Genomic DNA, 19523 nt, shown 5'->3' on the forward strand with positions numbered 1-19523 from the left:
ACCTCAGGCAAATCATAGTACAGTACATGAACATTATCTCTGCAAAGGCCAACTCTGATAAAGTTGAGCAGACCAAAGTTAGAGAGGTTTTAGTAAAGACAGTTTAGACGAGGTATCCAAAATGGCCTTCTTTAGCACAGTCTGGCCACTTGTTCCCAATGTTTTGTCTTCAGATCAAAATTTAAATAAATGAGAAAAGACAGAAATCACAAACCCTAACCTGCACCAACTATCAGAATCATCTAAAACTCAAGCTGCATCTTTAACCTTGTTGGAAAATTCCAATACTACATTTAAAAGACAACTATGTAGTTGATATGTTAAAGCCTTATATAAAATACAGTTTGACTGGCTACCTGCACGAGGTTAGTGACATCCCATCATTGACTTTAACTTTACTAACTGATCTTCAAAACATACTGCAAAAAAGACACACTGCTATACTCATCTTAGTAAAAAAGTTCAATCTTAAAACAGTTTGGATTCCTTTTTGTTTTCTAATGAATTCATATTTTTAAGCAGCATGGATCCGTGCCACAGCAGTGACACATAAACACAGGTGTTATATAAGGAAAACACTTCCTCATGTTTATGTTCAAAGCCCAATTCTGGCACACCATCCTCAGCTTTCTATTGACACCCCTCCCACAGAGAAAAGGGGAAATTGCTCATTTAGTCATGATTTTTAAACTTTAACTTGACTGATTAGTCTTTGAGTTCTGCATTTGTTTGAACTCAGTCCCTCTTTCTACTCTAGTTACGTTTCATTACCTGCTCCCTTGTCACACCTGGTTCTTCAGTTCTTAATAGTCACACCTGCCTCTCATTCATCTCATGAATGCCTCAGTATTGATGCTCCTGGTTTCTCTTTGGTCAGTGCCAAATCGTTGTTGTGTTGCTTGTTTCTGTTCGTCAGCTAGTCAGTCTTCACTTTTTGTTTTTGTAGGTGTCTATTTAGTTGCTTGTTCATCCTGCCCGTGCAGCACCTTCTGTTTGGTATAATAATCCTTTATTAAATTCCCATTTTGGTCCAACTTCTTTTCTCAGATTGTTACACATTTGAAATGTGCAATTTTTGCATTTGCAGGAGTTTTTTTTTTATTTTTCATTTATATATTTTAAATACATCATGAGATGGTTGAACAAATAAAAAGACCTATCCTCCTAAATCTTAGTTGTAAAAACAACAAAAAAGTGTAATTTGTTAAAACCACTCATGTCAGCAATGCACCCACTCTACAGATGGTAAAGATCACACACACCTAATGATAATGTAAAAACTGTCCAAATACCAAAGGTTTACACTGTATTACTGTTGAGCAGTTGTTGCATTTTTAATGTAATTGTCTTCAAAAAATGATTGACAGACCTTTTTGTTAATTGCATATCAGCTGTAGCTTCTCTATGTCCACAGCTGTATGTCTGAACTTTATTATGAAAGATATTAGGACTGGTGTTCCATGTGCGGCTTATTGGAAATCCTCAGAGGCTCCGTTCACACTGCAGCTCAGTTCCGAATTTTTTGCCCACGTGCCACTCATTTTGAATTTTTAATGACAGTCTGAACGAAGCAAATTCCATTTATTTTAAACCCGATGCAGGCCACTTTCATATGTGGTCCTAGATTGGATATCCGATCTGTGTGGGCGCGACCTCAGGCCGAACGGTCATGTCGCATTTCATCCGACTTTGATGTCACAGAAGTCAGACAAACATCACAATTCTGCTGCTTCACAATTTTTACTGTGTTGTTGTCTTTTCCTTTTTATTGTAAATGAAAACAACAACAAAACAACACTATGACTTTAAATATATGAACAAATGAAGCAAAGTAATGCAATAAAGGGAAGGATGGGGTGTATTTACCATCAGAATGTGTTTCATATCCTACATTGCTGGGTTGGGTCCAGATTTCACTGGAAGATATCCACGGGTCTAGCTTCTTTTACCAAAAAGTCCCAGTTTTGATCCTGTTATGACACAAATATAATGTCTACCACACCGAACTCATGATGGCTACGGTTCTGCCTAAAACCTCAACTGTTTTTCACCTGCTCTCAATGAACCAGTAAACGTGGACGAGTGAGGCCATGTTTACAATGTTTGGAAAATCAAACTATCTGCTGTAACTTCTCCATACATCTACTGCAAAAGTCTTGCGACACCCCATCATTTCTTTGTATTTTCTTCTAAGAAGTTGCAGACTCTCTTGTGTTCCTGAACCCTTGTTGTTTCTACACATCACAACAAAACATAGAACGGATCCTAAATTCTGTCTTCAAGGACAAAGAAGCAAACAGAAAAGAGAATAAAGCAGCAAACATGACCAGCATCAGCACCTCCTCACAGGAAATTCTCTTGCTCTCTACACATGGCCTTAATCTGGACTTCAGTTTTCACACAGAAACGGTCTGGTTCATCTGATGACGTCAGTATTTCACATCCAGCCTCTCCTGATAGTGTTGAAGAGTTCAGGGCTGCAGCACAGGTGTGAAAGCAACTTTATTCTTTCTTCTTCAATGCGTGACACATTTTTCAAACGTTGCTCTTTTGTAGAGATGTGCAGAGCAGCGTTACGCTGCTAATGAGCCTCTTGCTGGAATTCATGCGAAATCGGGACTGTACTTTACTTCTTTTATCCCTGTTGATTTATATCAGGGATCACCAAATCCGGATTTGGTGTTCCTTGATTTATACACACCTCCCATGGACAGTGTCAGAAACCATATGTGGCATCTCCTGTTGGACCGAACCTCAGCAAACAGTCGATCTTACTGCACCTTGTACTGGTGTTTACGTCAGATTGCTCCTCTTTAAACTCCACATCGGAAAAAAAATTATACACAAAATATTATACTGATATCATTTATTTAATAGAAACTAAAAAAATGCTAAAGTTGTGTGTGGACACAAACACATCCAAACTGCCACAAAAGCAGTTAATCAACTTGATTTATTATCATCATCAGTGTCTAAAAACGTAGTGGCAGCATTCAGGATGCTGGAGGAAAGACACCAGCAAGCACTGCTGCCCATCAGTCTTGGAAGAGTTTTTAGTTCATTTTCAAAAAAAAAAAAAAAATGTAAAAAGTGGAAAAAATTTGAGACAGCTGCCAGTTAGGGTAATTTCACAATTAATCGTGGTATTAAACGACATGATTAATTCATTGTAAAGATCATAAATATTTTGTCCATATCGGCAGATCAACTCCCACACGGAACAAAAACAAAGCTGAACAACATCCACGTGTTGCTGCTTGAGTTGCTTTGCTTGTATTCTGTGTAAGTTACAGGGGAGGCATGTATGAGTGGGACAGTGCGGCAGGGAAGAGTTATTCCCTCCTAATAAACACATTTAGTCATCTTTGTCTAAGTTTTCTTTTTTGGTTATGGGGGAAACTGATCAAGCTGTCATTGTGGAGGACGGCTCACCAGCCTGTAAAGCATGACATAAAAAGTTGCAGAGAAAGGAGGAAATACATTTAATATTATCACCACCTGCAGAAGAAATGTTCAAAAACATTTTTAGAGCAGAGGTCATTTTCTTGGAGTAGGACAGTTTGGTTATTTCCTTTGTTTCTATATTATTTTGTTATGTTTGAATCAAAAGATAGGAAAACATTCAACTTAAAGACCTAAGGATTGAGTATGATTTTATTCATTTATAGAGTTGTAAAATGAATTAATGCATAATAATTGTAAAATCATGATTATTTCTTTGACAATTATTGTACCAAGAAAATCTTTAACTGTAACATCCCGACTGCCAAGTTCAATCAAAAGTCAGAGGATGCAGGACTCAGAGAAGAAATCGCAAAAGCCTAAAAGCTGTAGCTCAGACTCCACAGTTAGCATGTTAAACGTTAAAGTTAATGACAGGCTGAACAAACAGACTTTGTTTGCAAACTGAAGCTATGTTGTGATGTTCTTCCCTTTTTCTGTTTTCTTTTTTGGGGTGCAACCTTTCAAAAAGCTCAGCTGGAGCTGGATCATACAGCAGACAACAATCCCAAACACAGCAGCAAGGGAAAAAGAAAAGAGTAAAGGTGCTGCAATGATCCAGTCAAAGTCCACATCTCAACCTGATGGAAATGCTGTGGTGGGAACTTAAGAAAGAAGTGCATAACTGAATGTAGCAAATGTTTGAAAGAAGAGGCTAAAATTCCTCCACAATGATGTGAGACTGATAACATCAAGCAGTAAAATATGTTAAAAAGTTATTGCTGCTAAAGCTGGCTCTACAAGCTACCGAATCATGAACGTGTACCTAGTTTCCCCCACTGCCTCTGCTTTATGACTCAGCTTTTGTTCAATAAATAAAGATAAAGTATTAACTGTTTTTTTTCTTATTGGAGGTTGTATTTTCCTTGGTTTAACACCAGAGGATTAGGAAAAAACCCTGATGGATAAAACCTTAAAATGAAAGTAACTCTTTCACATGGCTGCATATAGTTGAGAACGTCTGTCAGTCTGGCTGATAAGCTCATCACTCATATTTTATGTCTCCTGCACTAAGCAGGAAAAACACAGTAGGGGGCTTTAGGAGTTTGTCTTTTACCTGCTGGGACTCAGTGAATCGCATCTCTTTAAGTAGCAGATTTTTCTCCAGCATCGACAAAGGTAACGTTATTTTGACTTCCAGGGCAAGCATCAGACCTAACCTGTGAAAATGTGGCTGCAACCTTGACCTACATTTAAATATCTGAAAGAAATCAGACTTCTTCAGCCAAAGTGAACATCATATTTGACAGCTGAGAGCTACAGACAGATATTTTAACGGTAAATAATTATATCAGGACATAAAATGTCCATAAACCAAACCTCGGGAGGATAGCCCACCTCCACTAATGACCTGCATATTTCACCTCTGCACTTAACATCTGTAACCTACTTAAAACGAGCGCTGCGCTGCAGCCTCTCCTCACCCAAATAGCTCCAATATGTTCATTTTTACGCACGCGGTTAGGCTCGTTTTGTTGAATAAACGCTGCTGGACAGGGAAGTGAACAGTGGCATTTTCTTCTCCTCATGATTTCCTTTCTTCTTTTTTAAACAAGTCCAGTCAGGCAAAATGCGTCTTCCAAACGTCTGAAAAGTCAAACCGCTGGGAGGGAACATTGCCAAACATCCTTCCACTCCAAAATGAATGTTCCTACAGATTTAAGTATCATTTTTGTGAATGCTTGGTTAAATGTGATATTTTATAGTGAGTTACTCCAGCGGAAAGTCTAATAATGCGCCCAATTTGGCGTATTTCTGGTTGTTCTTGTGCAGCTGCAATATCACTGAATATCAGATATAGGCTATTATAATAGTGACACTGTTTTTCATACACGTTTGATAAGCTTCTGCATTTTTCTTGGCATCAGAAGTCCCACGAACAAGCACGTGCGCCTTCAAAACACAAATTCTATTAAAAGTAGTGGAAACCAGCTCCTACCTGTGATATGGACATGTTCAGGTACACAAAGAGCCCAGTGGTGGAAGCAATCTGCAGCACCACCACCACAATCACCACCATCGCCAGCCACATCTTGGACGGCGCTTCCTTGCGCCCCGTCCTGCTCGGACCCCCGGTTGAGACCATCATGTAGGCGGTGGACTCGCTGCTCACCGATCTGAAATAATCCTGGGGTTGCTGCGGCTGCTGTGCGCTCGGAGTGGCCATGGCATTCCCGACGCATGAGTAGAGCAAAAAACCAAAAAAGGGGGGTTGGGAAACAAGCAGAAAAACAACAACAACGTCGCAGACTTGACCAACTGACTGTAAATTGGAGCAAAAATTATATTTCCATGCGTCTGCCGGCGAGGGGAGCTTTCAGATACGGCAGGAGAGGCGAGGCTAAAGGGGGAGGAGAGGAGGAAAAGAGCCAAAAAGTTTTAAAGTTCGGATGCGTCCATGTCTGCTCAGCGCTCAGCTGCTGTGTGAAGTGGGATTGGAGGAGGCAGCTGGACTGGTGGGCTGGAAACCGGGAGAGCGCAGCGAAAGAGGGGGCTGGCTTAACCTCTTCATCACCCTGGAGCTGTGTGGAGGAATGCGCCCTCACATGCGCGCGCGTTCCTCCACACTCGCTGTAGGCGCGGGACACTCATGCCACACACTGCCAAAGTAGATACACAACAAGAGAATAAAGTTTTTATTTAAATTGGAGTGCTGCTCATGACTTCCCACAATTTATAGTCAGGAAGCAGGAAAGTGCCACGTTTTCTCACATCTAATAAGAAGGATATTATCCATTATTCCTGTCTGGAGACTTTTTAATTCCTCTAGATTTCAGGGTAATGTGTGTGTGTGTGTGTGTGTGTGTGTGTGTGTGTGTGTGTGTGTGTGTGTGTGTGTGTGGCCGGGCAGAGGGCGCTGTCTCCCTGTCTCACTGTTGATTTCTGAGGCTACACTCTGGAACCTTTTGGTACCGGGTTGGACCGCGTTCTGACTGCAAAAGGCCTTTATCAATACATTTTAACAGGGTGGCCAAGATAAGCCAGAAGTCGGTGTGTGTGTGTGTCTGTGTGTGTGTCTGTGTGTCTGTGTTATCCACAAAGCAACCCAAAGTGCTTTACAGAGAAAAAATAAAACGTTAAAGGACACAGAAATTAAAATATTTTGAATAAAGCAACCAACAATAAAAAAAAAATAAATCAAACTTACAGTAAAAAAAGCAAAATTCAAATAATAAATAATAAAAAAAATATTTGAGCTTTGTGACATGGTGCATTATCCTGCTGGAAGTAGCATCAGAAGATGCTCCACTGTGGTCATAAAGGGATGGACATGGTCAGCAACAGGCTGTGCTGGTTGATCAGTTGGAAATATTTAATCAGTCTTTATTTATGTATCACATTTTCAAGCAGACTCCAAAGTTACTTTGCTTCAAATAAACAAACATATGAAATATAACAGAACAGAAATAAACAATAATAAAAAATTATATAACCAATCACAGATCACAAAAACAAGGTTTTGATAATAGTGAAATATACTGAATCTGTCATTAAAAAAAGACTAAAGAAAAATGGTTACAATCAAATAAGATGAATAAAATAGTTCAAAAACAGTTCACAAAAAAGCCCAGTAACTGGTTCTACATGAGAGGAGCCTGGAAACTAAAAGCTCTGCCTCCCATCCTGGGCCTTCAGATTCTAAGAACAACGAGAAAACCAGCAGTTTTTGATCAAAGAGTTTTTCTAGGATTGTAAGGAACCAGAAGATCTTGTATATAAAGCCTTGTTTCCACCAACGGGTGCGTTGAAGTGTGAGCAATGCAGTGACCCAGTCTGAACCGCGGATACAATGCAGGATGGATCACGTTGTTTAAAGTCTGAGCCTATCATCTGACAACGCTTCTTCAATTTTCCAGTTTTGGTGAGTTTGTGTGACTTGTAGCCTCAGTTTCCTGCTGACAGGAGTGACACCTGGTGTGTTTTTCTGCTGCTGTAGACCATCTACCTGTACCAAGTGGTAATTTGAGTTACTGGTGCCTTTCTGTAATTTCTAACCAGTCTGCCCATTCTCCTCTGACACAAAGACTGTTAGGTCCAGACAACTGCTGCTCACTGAATATTTCCTCTTTTTCAGACCATTCTTATTCTTTATTATATTCATTTCTTTTTAATTCACTTTCTTTTTAGCTTAATTTACTTTAAACTAAACAACACGGGGTGTACCATCATTACATGTTCACTGTTAAATAATATGTTGTATGTGCATTTAAAATATTAATGACAAACTTGAGAAAAATAAATTGAGCTGAAATAAAACTAAATTAGCAACCACATCAACATGTTACTTTTCTATAACACACCATTTGGCCAGATGTATTTCTAGAAGTTTATAGACCTCATTAAAACTTTCAACTTCATCTTTTACTCTGACCAACATTTATTTATAGGACACTATTTCTAACAGAATCCAATGATTTTATGGGCTGTGGAGGGGTTGTATTTTTCCATGATTTGACGATCACTCTGCTCAGTCATCTGCCACATTAATTACTTTATTTATAACTATACTTTGCAGATTTGGTAGCTTTGTATGATCCTACAGTTGACACAGTAGATCAACAGTTTCTGAAATACTTAGACTGGCACATCTGGCACCAACAACCATGCCAGGTTCAAGCTAAAAATCCCCTTTCTTCCAAATTCTGATGTTCAAGCAAAGTAAAACTTTTTGTTTTTTTTCTTTACAATTTTTTGCCATTTTATACCAAACTTTTAACACATTTATTCATATTAATTCAAAATGAAGCAGAAATTGCTGCTACACCAAACAGAAGCTTTGTTGTTTTGCTAGTCTCTGTGTCCACTTCCAGTGTTTGCGGTGTTTGTGTGTATGTCTTTGGACTATTACAGAGCTTTACAATGTTTGAAAGCAAACATTTACCTAACACCCTCCAGTTTGGTACAACAGCTACAATCCAATATTTGAACTTCAGCTTACAAAAGCATGACAAAGCAAAAATATCTGCTGTTACACAGTCATTTAATTTAATTTCACCCACAGCCAGAAACAGGAAATTTGCATGCAAGCCAAAGCCTCCACCCCTTCTTAAATCAACATAAAAAAGAGCTTTTTTAAATGTCTTCCATTGTCTTTAATGTCCCTTCACCAGTTTAATCACTGTAAAACTGCAGCATAGCAGCTTGAGACCATTTGCTGTGCTCGAGGCCAAGTCTCCAACACCAGTTTAGATGCTATTTTGATTTGTGAATGTTTTTATGGGCGTGATCCAGAGAAATGGTCACGAGTCAAGTTCCACAGGTTTTATTGCCAGATGTGAAAGTAATATATTCACAGTAAATATGTTACTGGTGAAGAATAAATTGTACATAGCACAAATGAAAATAGTTTTAGGCTAGCCAAAGAAGCATTTGCAGGATCTCCAAATGTCCCTTTGGAATGATGAAGCTGTAGCTCTAAACCTCTATCAAATCATAGTACAATATGTGAACAGTATCTGTGCAAAGGCCAACTCTGATAATTAAGTGAAGCAAAGCAAACTAAGAGAAGTTTTAGGCAGTTTAGGCAAGGTCTCCAAAATGGCCATTTTGTTAGTTTCCATCAGCCTAAAGCTGGTACACACATAAGGATTTTCTGTTAGAGACCCCACAGGCAAAATCAGGCATTTAAAAGTTTTGATCGTACTGTGTGCGGTGTGCTCCGATGATCTCAGCACAGAACAACATCCCACAGCCGATCGAGAATCTAGTCCTCTGAGCCAGAAATTTTGCATGATGAAATGTGACCTAACAAAAACGAGGAAGAAGAAACATAGCAACAACTGGAAAAAATGAAGAAGAAGAAACAAAGGAACAACCGGAAAACACAACACCCAGCATGGCAGAGGTCATACATGATGTTGTAATAATGGTGGTCTTGCTTTTGTTAACAGAAAAATCCATAATTGGAAAAAAAAAAAAAAAAAAATTAAAAAATAAATAAATAAAAAATACAGCGAGTGTAAACACGGACTTTATATCCTTCCTTGCTTCCCAGTCAGCTTGTTCTCTGATTGGCTACGTTCCGTTCCACGTCACAATCCACACAGTCTCAACTCAGGAGTCGTCGGCTTTCCACACACACAAGAAGATTTTTGGTCGTTAATATTGAACATGTATAATTCTTGCAATTGTTTGCCTCGACCCATTTCAGAGTCGATTGTTGGGACCAACTTGCTCTTAACACTCCTCAGACCACAGGATAATCTAATAAGATGATCTTATCAGACTTAAAGATACAGTGTGTAGCTTATCTGGCTTTTTATTAGCAAAAACCAAGTATCCTAACATAAATACGTATTTTAACAAAGTCTAATCACAGTCGCATCCAAATGAAAGAGTTCTCGTAGCTTAGAGTGAGTTGTTTATAAATATGTAGGTGGCGGCTCAGCCAACTGGAGGCTGCCATGTTACATCACCATCTTTGAATATGGTAGCCGAAAGGGGACAAACTTGTTAGCCTTATATGTTTTACCTGCGAGTCCCCGCTGTTTCGGGGGGAGGGGCGGGGTTGGCGTAAACAAGTCAAGATGATCAGCTTGCCAGTTTACATTGAAATGGAGGACCATCCATACTCTGCCCTGCGAGACGGAGGAAAAAATAGCCAAGAAAAGAAAAAGAAATAACCGTGAGAAAACGAGCATGTACATTTACCAACCAGATGGAGGTGTTTACCAGATGACGGAGAGGGACTTGAAAGCTGACGTGGAGGTTGCCGCTTTCTGCTGGATAGGTGAGTTAATTCAATCTAACAGTGAAGTTTATTTTGGCGTTATGTTAGAAACAGGGCAGGGTGGTCCAGCAACTACTTTATCCTCCTGTTTAAGTCGGCTCATTTACTGTTACTTGCGATAAAAAATGACAGAAACAGCTAATTTGTTAATTAGCCTACAGTAGAAAATCTCCATTGCAACAGTTTTCAGTTGTTGTTACTCTTCACAGAAGTCATACCAGTAGGAGACTGTGCGCTTCTTTCAGACGTATTTTCCGAGAGCTTTCCCTCATGTTTCATAATTTATTTCAGCTGGTGTGTCAGTGGGGGAGGGGTAGTTGTCTTCCTTCTAGTTAGCCAGAATAGACCAAAGTAATACCAGTTTCTCGTCGTGATTTAATCACTAGAACCGCAAGCATTCTATCATAGACCTATCTCTCAGATAATAATTATTTTGAATCAATACGTCGCCCACCTCCATTAATAAATCAGCTGAAATACATGTCATTAAACACACAGTAATATTACAGCACGGGATCTTCCTCGTAGCGGCGACAGGTCCACTGCCCCTGCTTTGACTCCATTTTTCTCTCCCTTCATCAGATGATCTCTGAGTCTGCAAGTCACGAAAAACGATTTCACACGAAAACATTATCTATTAGCAGTAGCTCAGTACCAAATACATGCATGCTTGTAACTTATTGGCATAAAAAACAGAATTATGTATTGTTCTGTACATCATCGCCTGACGGGACACTTGAACTTCTGCGAGATGTTGACTTTTTCACATTTATGACTCTCCGCAGCTTCCGTAGTTAAAATAACGCGGTTAAACAGTGAGGTTCCAGTAGAGCTCTACTTGGTTGCTTGCATTACATTAGCGCACCACTAGATGGGAGTAATTCTTTCACACTGGGGCTTTAAAGTAATCGGGCATTTCTTGGTTTAGAAAGGGAAAATCGGGACAAAAACGGCCCGATGATCTTTATGGGTAGGCCTAGCTCTACCACCAACAATGCTGTGTGAATGAATGATGGATTTATTGTAAAGTGTTTAAAGTGCCATCTGTAGAAAAATGCAATATCAATCTAATCAGTTATTATTCTCTGCATCTGGTCTCGAAGTTCCTCTGTTGGTGTACCCCCGTTTTTCTTTTTTGTTTTTTTCTGCTTATGTTTAATTTCTCGTATCCATTTTAGATTGTTTTAATTCTCCTTTTGTTGCTTATTTTGCACCTTGCTGTAATGCTTTTGATGTTTTATCTGAAGTACTTTGAGTTTTCTTATATATGAAATGTGCTATACAATTAAACCTGTCTTACTTTGCCTGAAAAAAGTTATGGGTTACATGGGGATAGCTTTGGTTAACTCTTTCCTAAACTATGTCATTTAAAATGCAGAGTTTGAATAGAAGTATGCAAAGCTTTATTGGGCCTGTAAACCAGTGTTTTTGGCTTTTATCTTTTATTTCATTACCATTGGAGGCTCATACAAAAGGCTGAAAGCCATAATATTCATCTTGATTAGCATGGCAGGTAATGTTAACAATAACAATGGCCGGCTGAAGTATAGGAGGTAGAGTGGCTGTCCTTCTGTCAAAAAAGTTGCTGGTTTAATTCCTTATTTCCACAATTCAGGATTCAAAGTTTTCTTTAAAAGATAAGAACCTTAGTTCGTCCTCTCTTTTAAGTCACTTTGAGTAAAAGTGCCAGCTAAGTTGATTTAATATAGCCTCAAAGCACAGCTAAGTAACTGTTGCAGCACTGTTGCAGTAAATTATGAAGGCATTATTTTATATGATGCATTTGCTGTGTATTGTATATATCTGAAATACTCTAAAGACATATTGGTATGTAACTAATGGTTCAGACTGGAAAAGCTGCAGAACTATTAGCCAGGCAATTTGTTCAAAACTTGTGACTGGGTAGTTTTAGGTGCTCTTTGGTTTGGTTCAGGCACTAAAACTACTTAGTTAGGTTTAGGCACAGATGAATTGTGGTTATTTTTCAGTCATGGCCACCATATTAAGCCATATTTACACTTTCTCTTTATATCGGTACATTTGTTTCAAACATCACTGCCCACTTAAAGCTCATTTCTGCTTTATGCTAAATATTCGTACGCATACAGACGGAACCCTCTATCCATCTTCTGCATCCCATACATGTGTAATTTGGTCTGCTTTCACAAAGTTTGCAGATGCATAGCCTGATGTAGTAAACAGAGGAGTGCCACCAGCAACCACGGGAGCAATGTTGAGCAGCATAGCTGACGTGTGGCCAGGGAAAGGAACAAAGAAGAAGCTGCAACATATTTAATACCCGCACAGACCAACGTCATCTACGGCGCTGTTTCTTTTCATGTCTCTTTCTGAGAATATGCATTGTCATAATCTCCTTCACTGTCACCATGTTTGCTGTTGTCTGAAACTGACTAAACTGCTATAAAGGAAAAGCATGTGCTTTGAAATGTGATGCCGCATAACCTAAGGTCACCACATTGTCCAGGTGAGCAGAATATTTTGAAATCCAGATGGTCTGGAGGGGATATAAACGCAGTGGGAAAAGTCAGATGATAATTTTGTGATGACTGAACTGGATGTTTGACTTAACAGTTTGGGATTGAAAACAGGAATGACAACATTTTACAATAATTTAAAGTTTCTTTTTGGGGAGCATTCTTTTAAAAGAAAACAACATCACTATTAATAACAGTAACTAGCCCCAAAAAATAAAACAGAACTCAATGTGGCTTATAGCTTAAACAGTGTTAAAAATAAAGTTGAGCCTGCATTCTCCACACTGTGGGTGTGCTGATCCGGCTGCGCTCTGATTTACAAACTGGGAGCCAGTAGCCAATGGATACACTCATAAAATAGAGTGAATGCAGTTCTCAGCAGTCTTGAAACACTTCTCTTCTACCTACATTGGCAGTGAAGTTAAACGGGGATCATACCAGATATTAATATTATTTCTACATATATTCTTGTTTTCATCTAATTGTTGCTTTCTTTTTAAATATGTATTTAAAATATTAAATGTGGAATAAAAATGCCCTACAGAGTAGTTTAACTTAATTTCTTACATAATCCAACTCTATGTAAAATGTCTATCACATCCATTATGAAAAAATGGAAACAAATGGTCCGAGTTAGGTTTGATGTTTTTATCCATGACTAATTGAGAGGCGTGTATTCAGACACACACAAGAAGCTGCACATTCACATACCTTAACAGCGTGATCCTGGTGGGAGATTAAAAAGCAGTCAAACAAGATTGATAGGCTGGGTGGTGAAAAATGGCCTTCAGCCTGCAGCGGCCATCAAGAGAGAAGCTAACCTGTCCAAACCTCAATCATGCAAGGAATATTTCTATCCTTTGACAGAATATTGAGAAATTGAACGTCCAAGCGTCATGATTCACAGTTTTTTTTGTTCCTCTGAAGTAGTTAAAAGGCAGACAAAAATGTATTGGTGGGAATGATGGGATCGAGTAACAGTCAAAGCTGTCATGATTCCCGGTTCTTGTTCTGCTTTCTTGTGTTTGTTTTTGTCATGTTTTTGGTTTTTTCTTGGTTCATGTTCTGTGTTTTTTGGTTTCTGCTTGTTAGGTCACCTGGTTAATTAGCTCATTCATTTCGCCTGTGCCTTTTTAGTTCCTTCTATTTATTTAAGTCCATTGGTTCCAGGTCCTTCTTGCCAGTTCACTGCTTTCTGTTTGCCATGTCAGGTTCTGTGAGATTTTAGTCCCTGTCATGCCAGATTTATGCCACTAGAGTTTTTTTGCTTTTGTAAGTTTATTTTGGTTGTTAAATGTGTTACCTGCACCCGTTTGCCTCCAGCCTCATCCGCCTGCATTTGGGTCCTCACATCCATGGCTTCGTGACACAGACTCTGGTTGGGTCTCGTGTAGAACTAGTTCTATACACAGGCCTCATTTACACAAAGATGCTGAGACAGTAAAGAGATAAATGCTCATATTTTCATGTCTGCTGGTAGATATCTTCTCAGTGTTTTCAAACCACTGCTATTTATTGTTTTAAATCCTTAAAGAAGACTCATGTTATTTCAGTTGTTGAATCAAAACGGATTAGCTCACAACAAAGAGAAAAATGGCAGAAATATTACTTTCCATTGTAATATGTAACAACCCTCCTGTTATTCATCGTCTGCATCATCATACTGTTTTCCTATTTTCCATCTCCTCTCAGTTCCCCTCGCTATTTGGCAGTCAGCCTGCTGACAACACAACAAGCATTTCTCCAGATGTGTCTCCTCTGACACCACAGATGTCCAACCCGCCCTGCAGCTTATCGATGTGCATCACCGGTGTGTAAGTTTTGTCAGTAATTCAGAGTCACATGGTAAGAAAGCATGATGGTGATCAGCAGTGGGAGCTAAAAGTTCAGAATAAGAATTCCATGACATATTATGTATCGGAGCAGAGGGACTGTTGCATCCTGCAGCCCAGTTGCTACGTATGTGTTGTGCTCTGTTTAAAAGCATGTGGCTTAATGAACAACTAAGCTTTGAGACCTATTTAACCTCAAATTCTTTAATATCTGCTATCAGAATATTTTAGGAATTTAGAGTGAAAACTGCAATGTGCTCGTAAAGATAAAATCCTCTGAAAACCTGCAAATTTTTCATTTGAAAAATGAAAAGAAAAAAAAAGTTGAAGTATTTTCCACTGAGGAGGAAATCTGCTCCCCCACCTCTCCACTGTCGGGTGAAGGGATCTTGTGACAGTCTGAAACTAACAATTTGAGATCAGGGATTTCTTAGCCAGCTGTGCGTGGTTGTGAACAGAGTCATACTGAAATGTGTTTGGACACTCAAACCTCACTTCCAGAAAATCCAATGAAAAATAAAACAGCAATTTGATGATGTGTTTTTTAAGAAATTTAAGTCCAAAGAAATTATTTTCAATGTCTCTACTGACCAACTTTAAACAAATCTAGAATGTAACACCAACAACCCATTAAAAATGTAGGGACAGAGACAGAAAAGTTTATAGAATACACAAGTAACTCATTAAGGAAAATTTCACAATCACTACATTGAATGGTGGCAAGTGAGGGTGTCAGGATTGGGTATATAAGGAGCGTTCACCAAAAAGGGGCAAAGTTGGGAATTTGCTAACTACTTTTGTGACAAACTTGTTCATTAAAAACGTCTTTCTCAGTGACTGATTGTAAAGAACTTTGGTGTTTCAACATCCACAGTACAGTGAGTAATATTGTTAAATTATTCGAGGAGTCTGAAGGTCAAAGTTAGTGCTGGATGCATGAGCCCTTAGGCAGCATTGCATCAGAAACCATCATAACACCATGATCAATACAGACATGTGGGTTGGGAACACTTTGGCCTGTGTTGAGTGAAGTCTAGTCATTTTTACTCAACACAGTCTGTACTGCATCCAGAAGCACCAGTTCTTTGGAGTTCTTTGACAATGAGCTTGTCTCAGATGAGACAGTGGACGCATGTTTTGTGGTCAGGTGATTCAGCTACTTTTAGGAGAAACTATCCAGGCAGAAAGGTACTGAGTCGTTGGGTTGATGGGTTTGCATCATTATCAGTGTGGTTATTTCACCCTGTCTAATGTCCAACAGCGTAGCTTGATGTGTTTGACTAACATGCCAACCGTCCAGATCGGTCTCATACTGAAAATGTGTAGCGCGTAGTGAACAGCGAAAACAGACAGTTGATAATAAAACAATTTCTCCTTGTCAGGGACCAAGCAGTAAAGCAGCGAGGACACAGAAAGTAATTTCAAAATCCTGGGTTTTTATTGACCCAAAAATCCAAAAGAATGAATAAACTAGCCAACCATTAAAAGAGGTCAACTAAATTTAACAATACTCAAAAGTAACTTAAACCCTATCATACTTAACTGAGGGAAAAACTGACCTAACACAATGTGGGTAACTTATAGTACACACACACAGGGGAAAACAAAATGGAAGACAATAACTAGACAAAGACTCCAAACTAACTAAACTTGAAACCCCCCATGATCCAGCAGCACATGGTAGAGCCTGACGAGCCGGCGCCCAGATTTAAATCTCCTCAGCCCTTTGCGACGCCTTTCATCAATCAGGAAAAGAAGCTTGCGCCACCACGGTAACTCAAAACAAGAAAACATGTTAAAGCACATAACTTTCCATTGTTGATATGTGTGCACTCCAAATCATCAATGCAAGGTAAAACATGAATACAAATACTGTTTAATATTTATCTGCAAATAAATGTATAATGAAAATATTTGACCAACATTACCATTGTGGGGCTTAAGCCATCACACTCCTACACGCCTACACATTAAAAAGTGTAACATAAAGGAGAGGTGGTGTAACACAGAGGTAGACATCCCTCTGTCCTATTTTGTTTGTGTTTTGGAGTGATTCAGATTTAAGATTTTCTAATACTTTCCAAACATGATGTTGGTCTATAAAAGCAGCTGAAATAATTTCTTAGGACTTGTGTCTGTTTAATGAGGATGTAAATGAAAAAGGATATTATAGTTTCTCTGTCTTTTCTGCATTTATTTTTCTTATGAAAAAAATTCTTTTTCATTTCCACTCCACCTGTGCTGCACTTTTGTGTGTGTGTGCTTGTTTTATTTATTTTTATGTCCACTGTAAGATGAGGCTCCACGTCTCCTTACTCATCGTATCTATTTCAGATTTTGTAACACCTTGGTCAAAGTTTTGGGAGAATAGGTTATTTGCTCCCTCCTTTTTTGTCTCTTTCTCATTATTATTTATTATTCTTTTTCTGAAAACTTCTGCACTCATGTTACCTGAAGGCCAATCAGCTGTGGTGTAAGTTAAATTACAAATGAATGTAACAAAGAAGGAGTAGAAATAAAACTGGGTGGAAAAAGATGCAGACAAGTTGAGCTACACTGGCTATGAACCAATGAAAAACTGAGGTAGATCTTCAGGAATTCTTTACAAAAAATGTTAATTTTCTCATATCCACTAGTCTTGGCCATGAATGTCGTTGTCATGTGTGTGTGTTTATGTTCATCCTTTTTTTCCCTGAAGTTTCATGTCTTGCAGTAAATCTGATTGTTGTGGAAAACAAACAGAAAAGTACCTGGTACTAAAAACACGGCAAAATGTGTACCATACCGTTACCGTTTAATATGTGGGTTTGAGCAATTAAAGCTAACATTAGTGTGTCAAACAGTAGCATAAAGATGCTGATTTTAAACATATTTTGTTTGTCCCATATATTATCTAGACTGACTGTCACTTTGTGCACAAAAAAACAAACAAACAAACAAACATGTTGCTGTGTTTGCAACTCAAAATATAATTCTGATGGATATTCCATGAAGCAGGATTAAGGGAAAATCTTGCTTATTTTAAAGAGTCTGGTTCTTCAACGTGGGAAGTCTCACATTCCATCATCAAGGCTTAACTAAGTTCCAGTTTAGTTACCATGGCAACTAGTGCTGGGGAACAAGTCTGCTCCAGACCAGGAGTTTTTTCCTCTCATTGAACCAAGAGACATATATACCCAGGGTTAGAGGCTGATGCTGCCTCAGGCTGTGGAGGTGAGCAGTACTTCGAAGCATGCGAAGAAGCTGTTCCAGGTGTCAGGCAGGGTGGAGTCGTGGCCGACCTGCTGGTCTCTGCGCTTGTTGATGCCTTTCCACATGTTACGTGTGTTGTCATTGAAGTGCTCCTCAATGCGCTGCCTGTACCTGACGTTTGCCAGCTGGATACCCCTTTTTTAGTTCTTTGTGGGCCCTGCTATAAGTCAGTTTGTCTCCTGCTCTGTAGGCTGCATCCCGGCTTTTAGCAGGGACTGAACTGTGCTGTGCACCCACGGCTTCTGGTTGGGGAAAACCGTCATTGTCTTTGTAGGTTGGACAGCATCAGTGCAGAAGTGAACATAGGATGCCACAGATGTGTATTCCTCCAGATCAGCGTCCTCTTTGAACACTCAGTTTGTGAGCTCAAAGCAGTCCTGTAAGGCTGACGAAGCCTCATCAGTCTAAACCTGAATGTTTCTGGTGGTGGGCTTGGTCCTGCAGATCAGAGGTCTGTAGGCAGGGATCAGCTCCACAGAAATATGATCTGACATCCTGCAGTGAGGAGCTGCTGCAGCCTTGTATGCTCCTGGAATGTTACCGTACACCTGGTCCAATATATTAAACCCTCTTGTCAGAAAGTTTATGAATTTGTGGAATTTGGGGAGGACTGATTTTAATTCCATGTGGTTAAAGACCCCCAGGCATGATCACGGCCACCTCTGGATTAGTGTTGTTCTGCCTGGTGATCAGACAGTACAGCTCCTCCAGCTCTAACTTAGCACTACCTCGTCTAGACCGCTGTGCACGACTTTACTGAGTTCTCTAACCAGTTTAAACGGTCTGCACTTCACTGCCAGATATTCCAGGTCAGGGATACAGAAGGTTCCAGTAATGTTCATAGCTGTTCACCACGAGTTGTGAATGTACAGCACCAAACCTTCGCCTTTGGTCTTACCGGAAGCTGCAGTCCGGTCAGCACAGAACAGAGAGTGCTCCGTTAGCTCCACCGCTGTGTCGGGGATATTGTTGTCCAGCCAGGTCTCAGTGAAGATTGCCACACAGCTGTCATGAAGAAGATTTTCTTCCAGTTTGTTTGTGAGAGGCCTGGTGTCGGTGAGGTGGAGACTGGGCAGAGCCGGTCTGAGTTAGCATGTAGCCTAGCACCAGCCTGCTCCACTTGTCCTGCTTTCGTTTATGTTGTCTCCTCCGTCTCCTGGGCTGCAGAGGGGAGGGGGGGTGAAGGCCTCTGTGGTCCACTGCAGTTTGGGTGGAATCAAATCTGGCTTTGGTGATGTAGAAAAAACTGTAGTTTTTCCCCGGTTCCAGCAGATCATCCATTCCGTACTGGATTAAGGCTTCCAGTCTTAACTATGGGTGTGAATGACATGAACATGAATAAAAACATCAACACAGACGTAAATAGCCAGAGCCGCTGCATGTGCACACCCTGCCATCTTCCATACGGAATTCTGATATTAAGACTGAATATAGTCACACTTTTAATCACTTTTAAAAGTTCATTCATCAATATAATGGAAAGACAGATCCTGTTTATGTAGCATAGAACATTTAATAAAGAGGTTAAAGAACAAGGAAAAGTAATACTTTTACACCCAGTTTAGAAATTCTGTCTTTGCATTAATCTCATATCAATTTCAGCCTCAGATCCTTTGTTGCCAATCCAGTGACTTGAACCTGGATCCTCCACAAACTGACCCATTTCCCTAACCCTAACCACTAGCCCACCAGTCCTTAAGTTGTCCCCCAGGA

At 39.6% G+C, this 19523-nt stretch overlaps 1 protein-coding gene across 1 annotated transcript in view; it reads right to left on the reverse strand.

Moving 5' to 3' along the window:
- Positions 1-5960, reverse strand: part of tnfsf10l (TNF superfamily member 10, like) — an 83738-nt gene extending 77778 nt beyond the window's left edge. Inside the window, exon 1 of the mRNA XM_041985556.1 lies at positions 5441-5960. Within this exon, the coding sequence (XP_041841490.1) occupies positions 5441-5668 (228 nt within the window). The 5' untranslated portion in view covers positions 5669-5960. The remainder of the gene's footprint in view (positions 1-5440) is intronic.
- Between the last annotated feature and the right edge of the window lie 13563 nt (positions 5961-19523).

The sequence above is a fragment of the Melanotaenia boesemani genome, chromosome 5 (genome assembly GCF_017639745.1).
Source record: "Melanotaenia boesemani isolate fMelBoe1 chromosome 5, fMelBoe1.pri, whole genome shotgun sequence".
Taxonomy (NCBI): Eukaryota; Metazoa; Chordata; class Actinopteri; order Atheriniformes; family Melanotaeniidae; genus Melanotaenia; species Melanotaenia boesemani.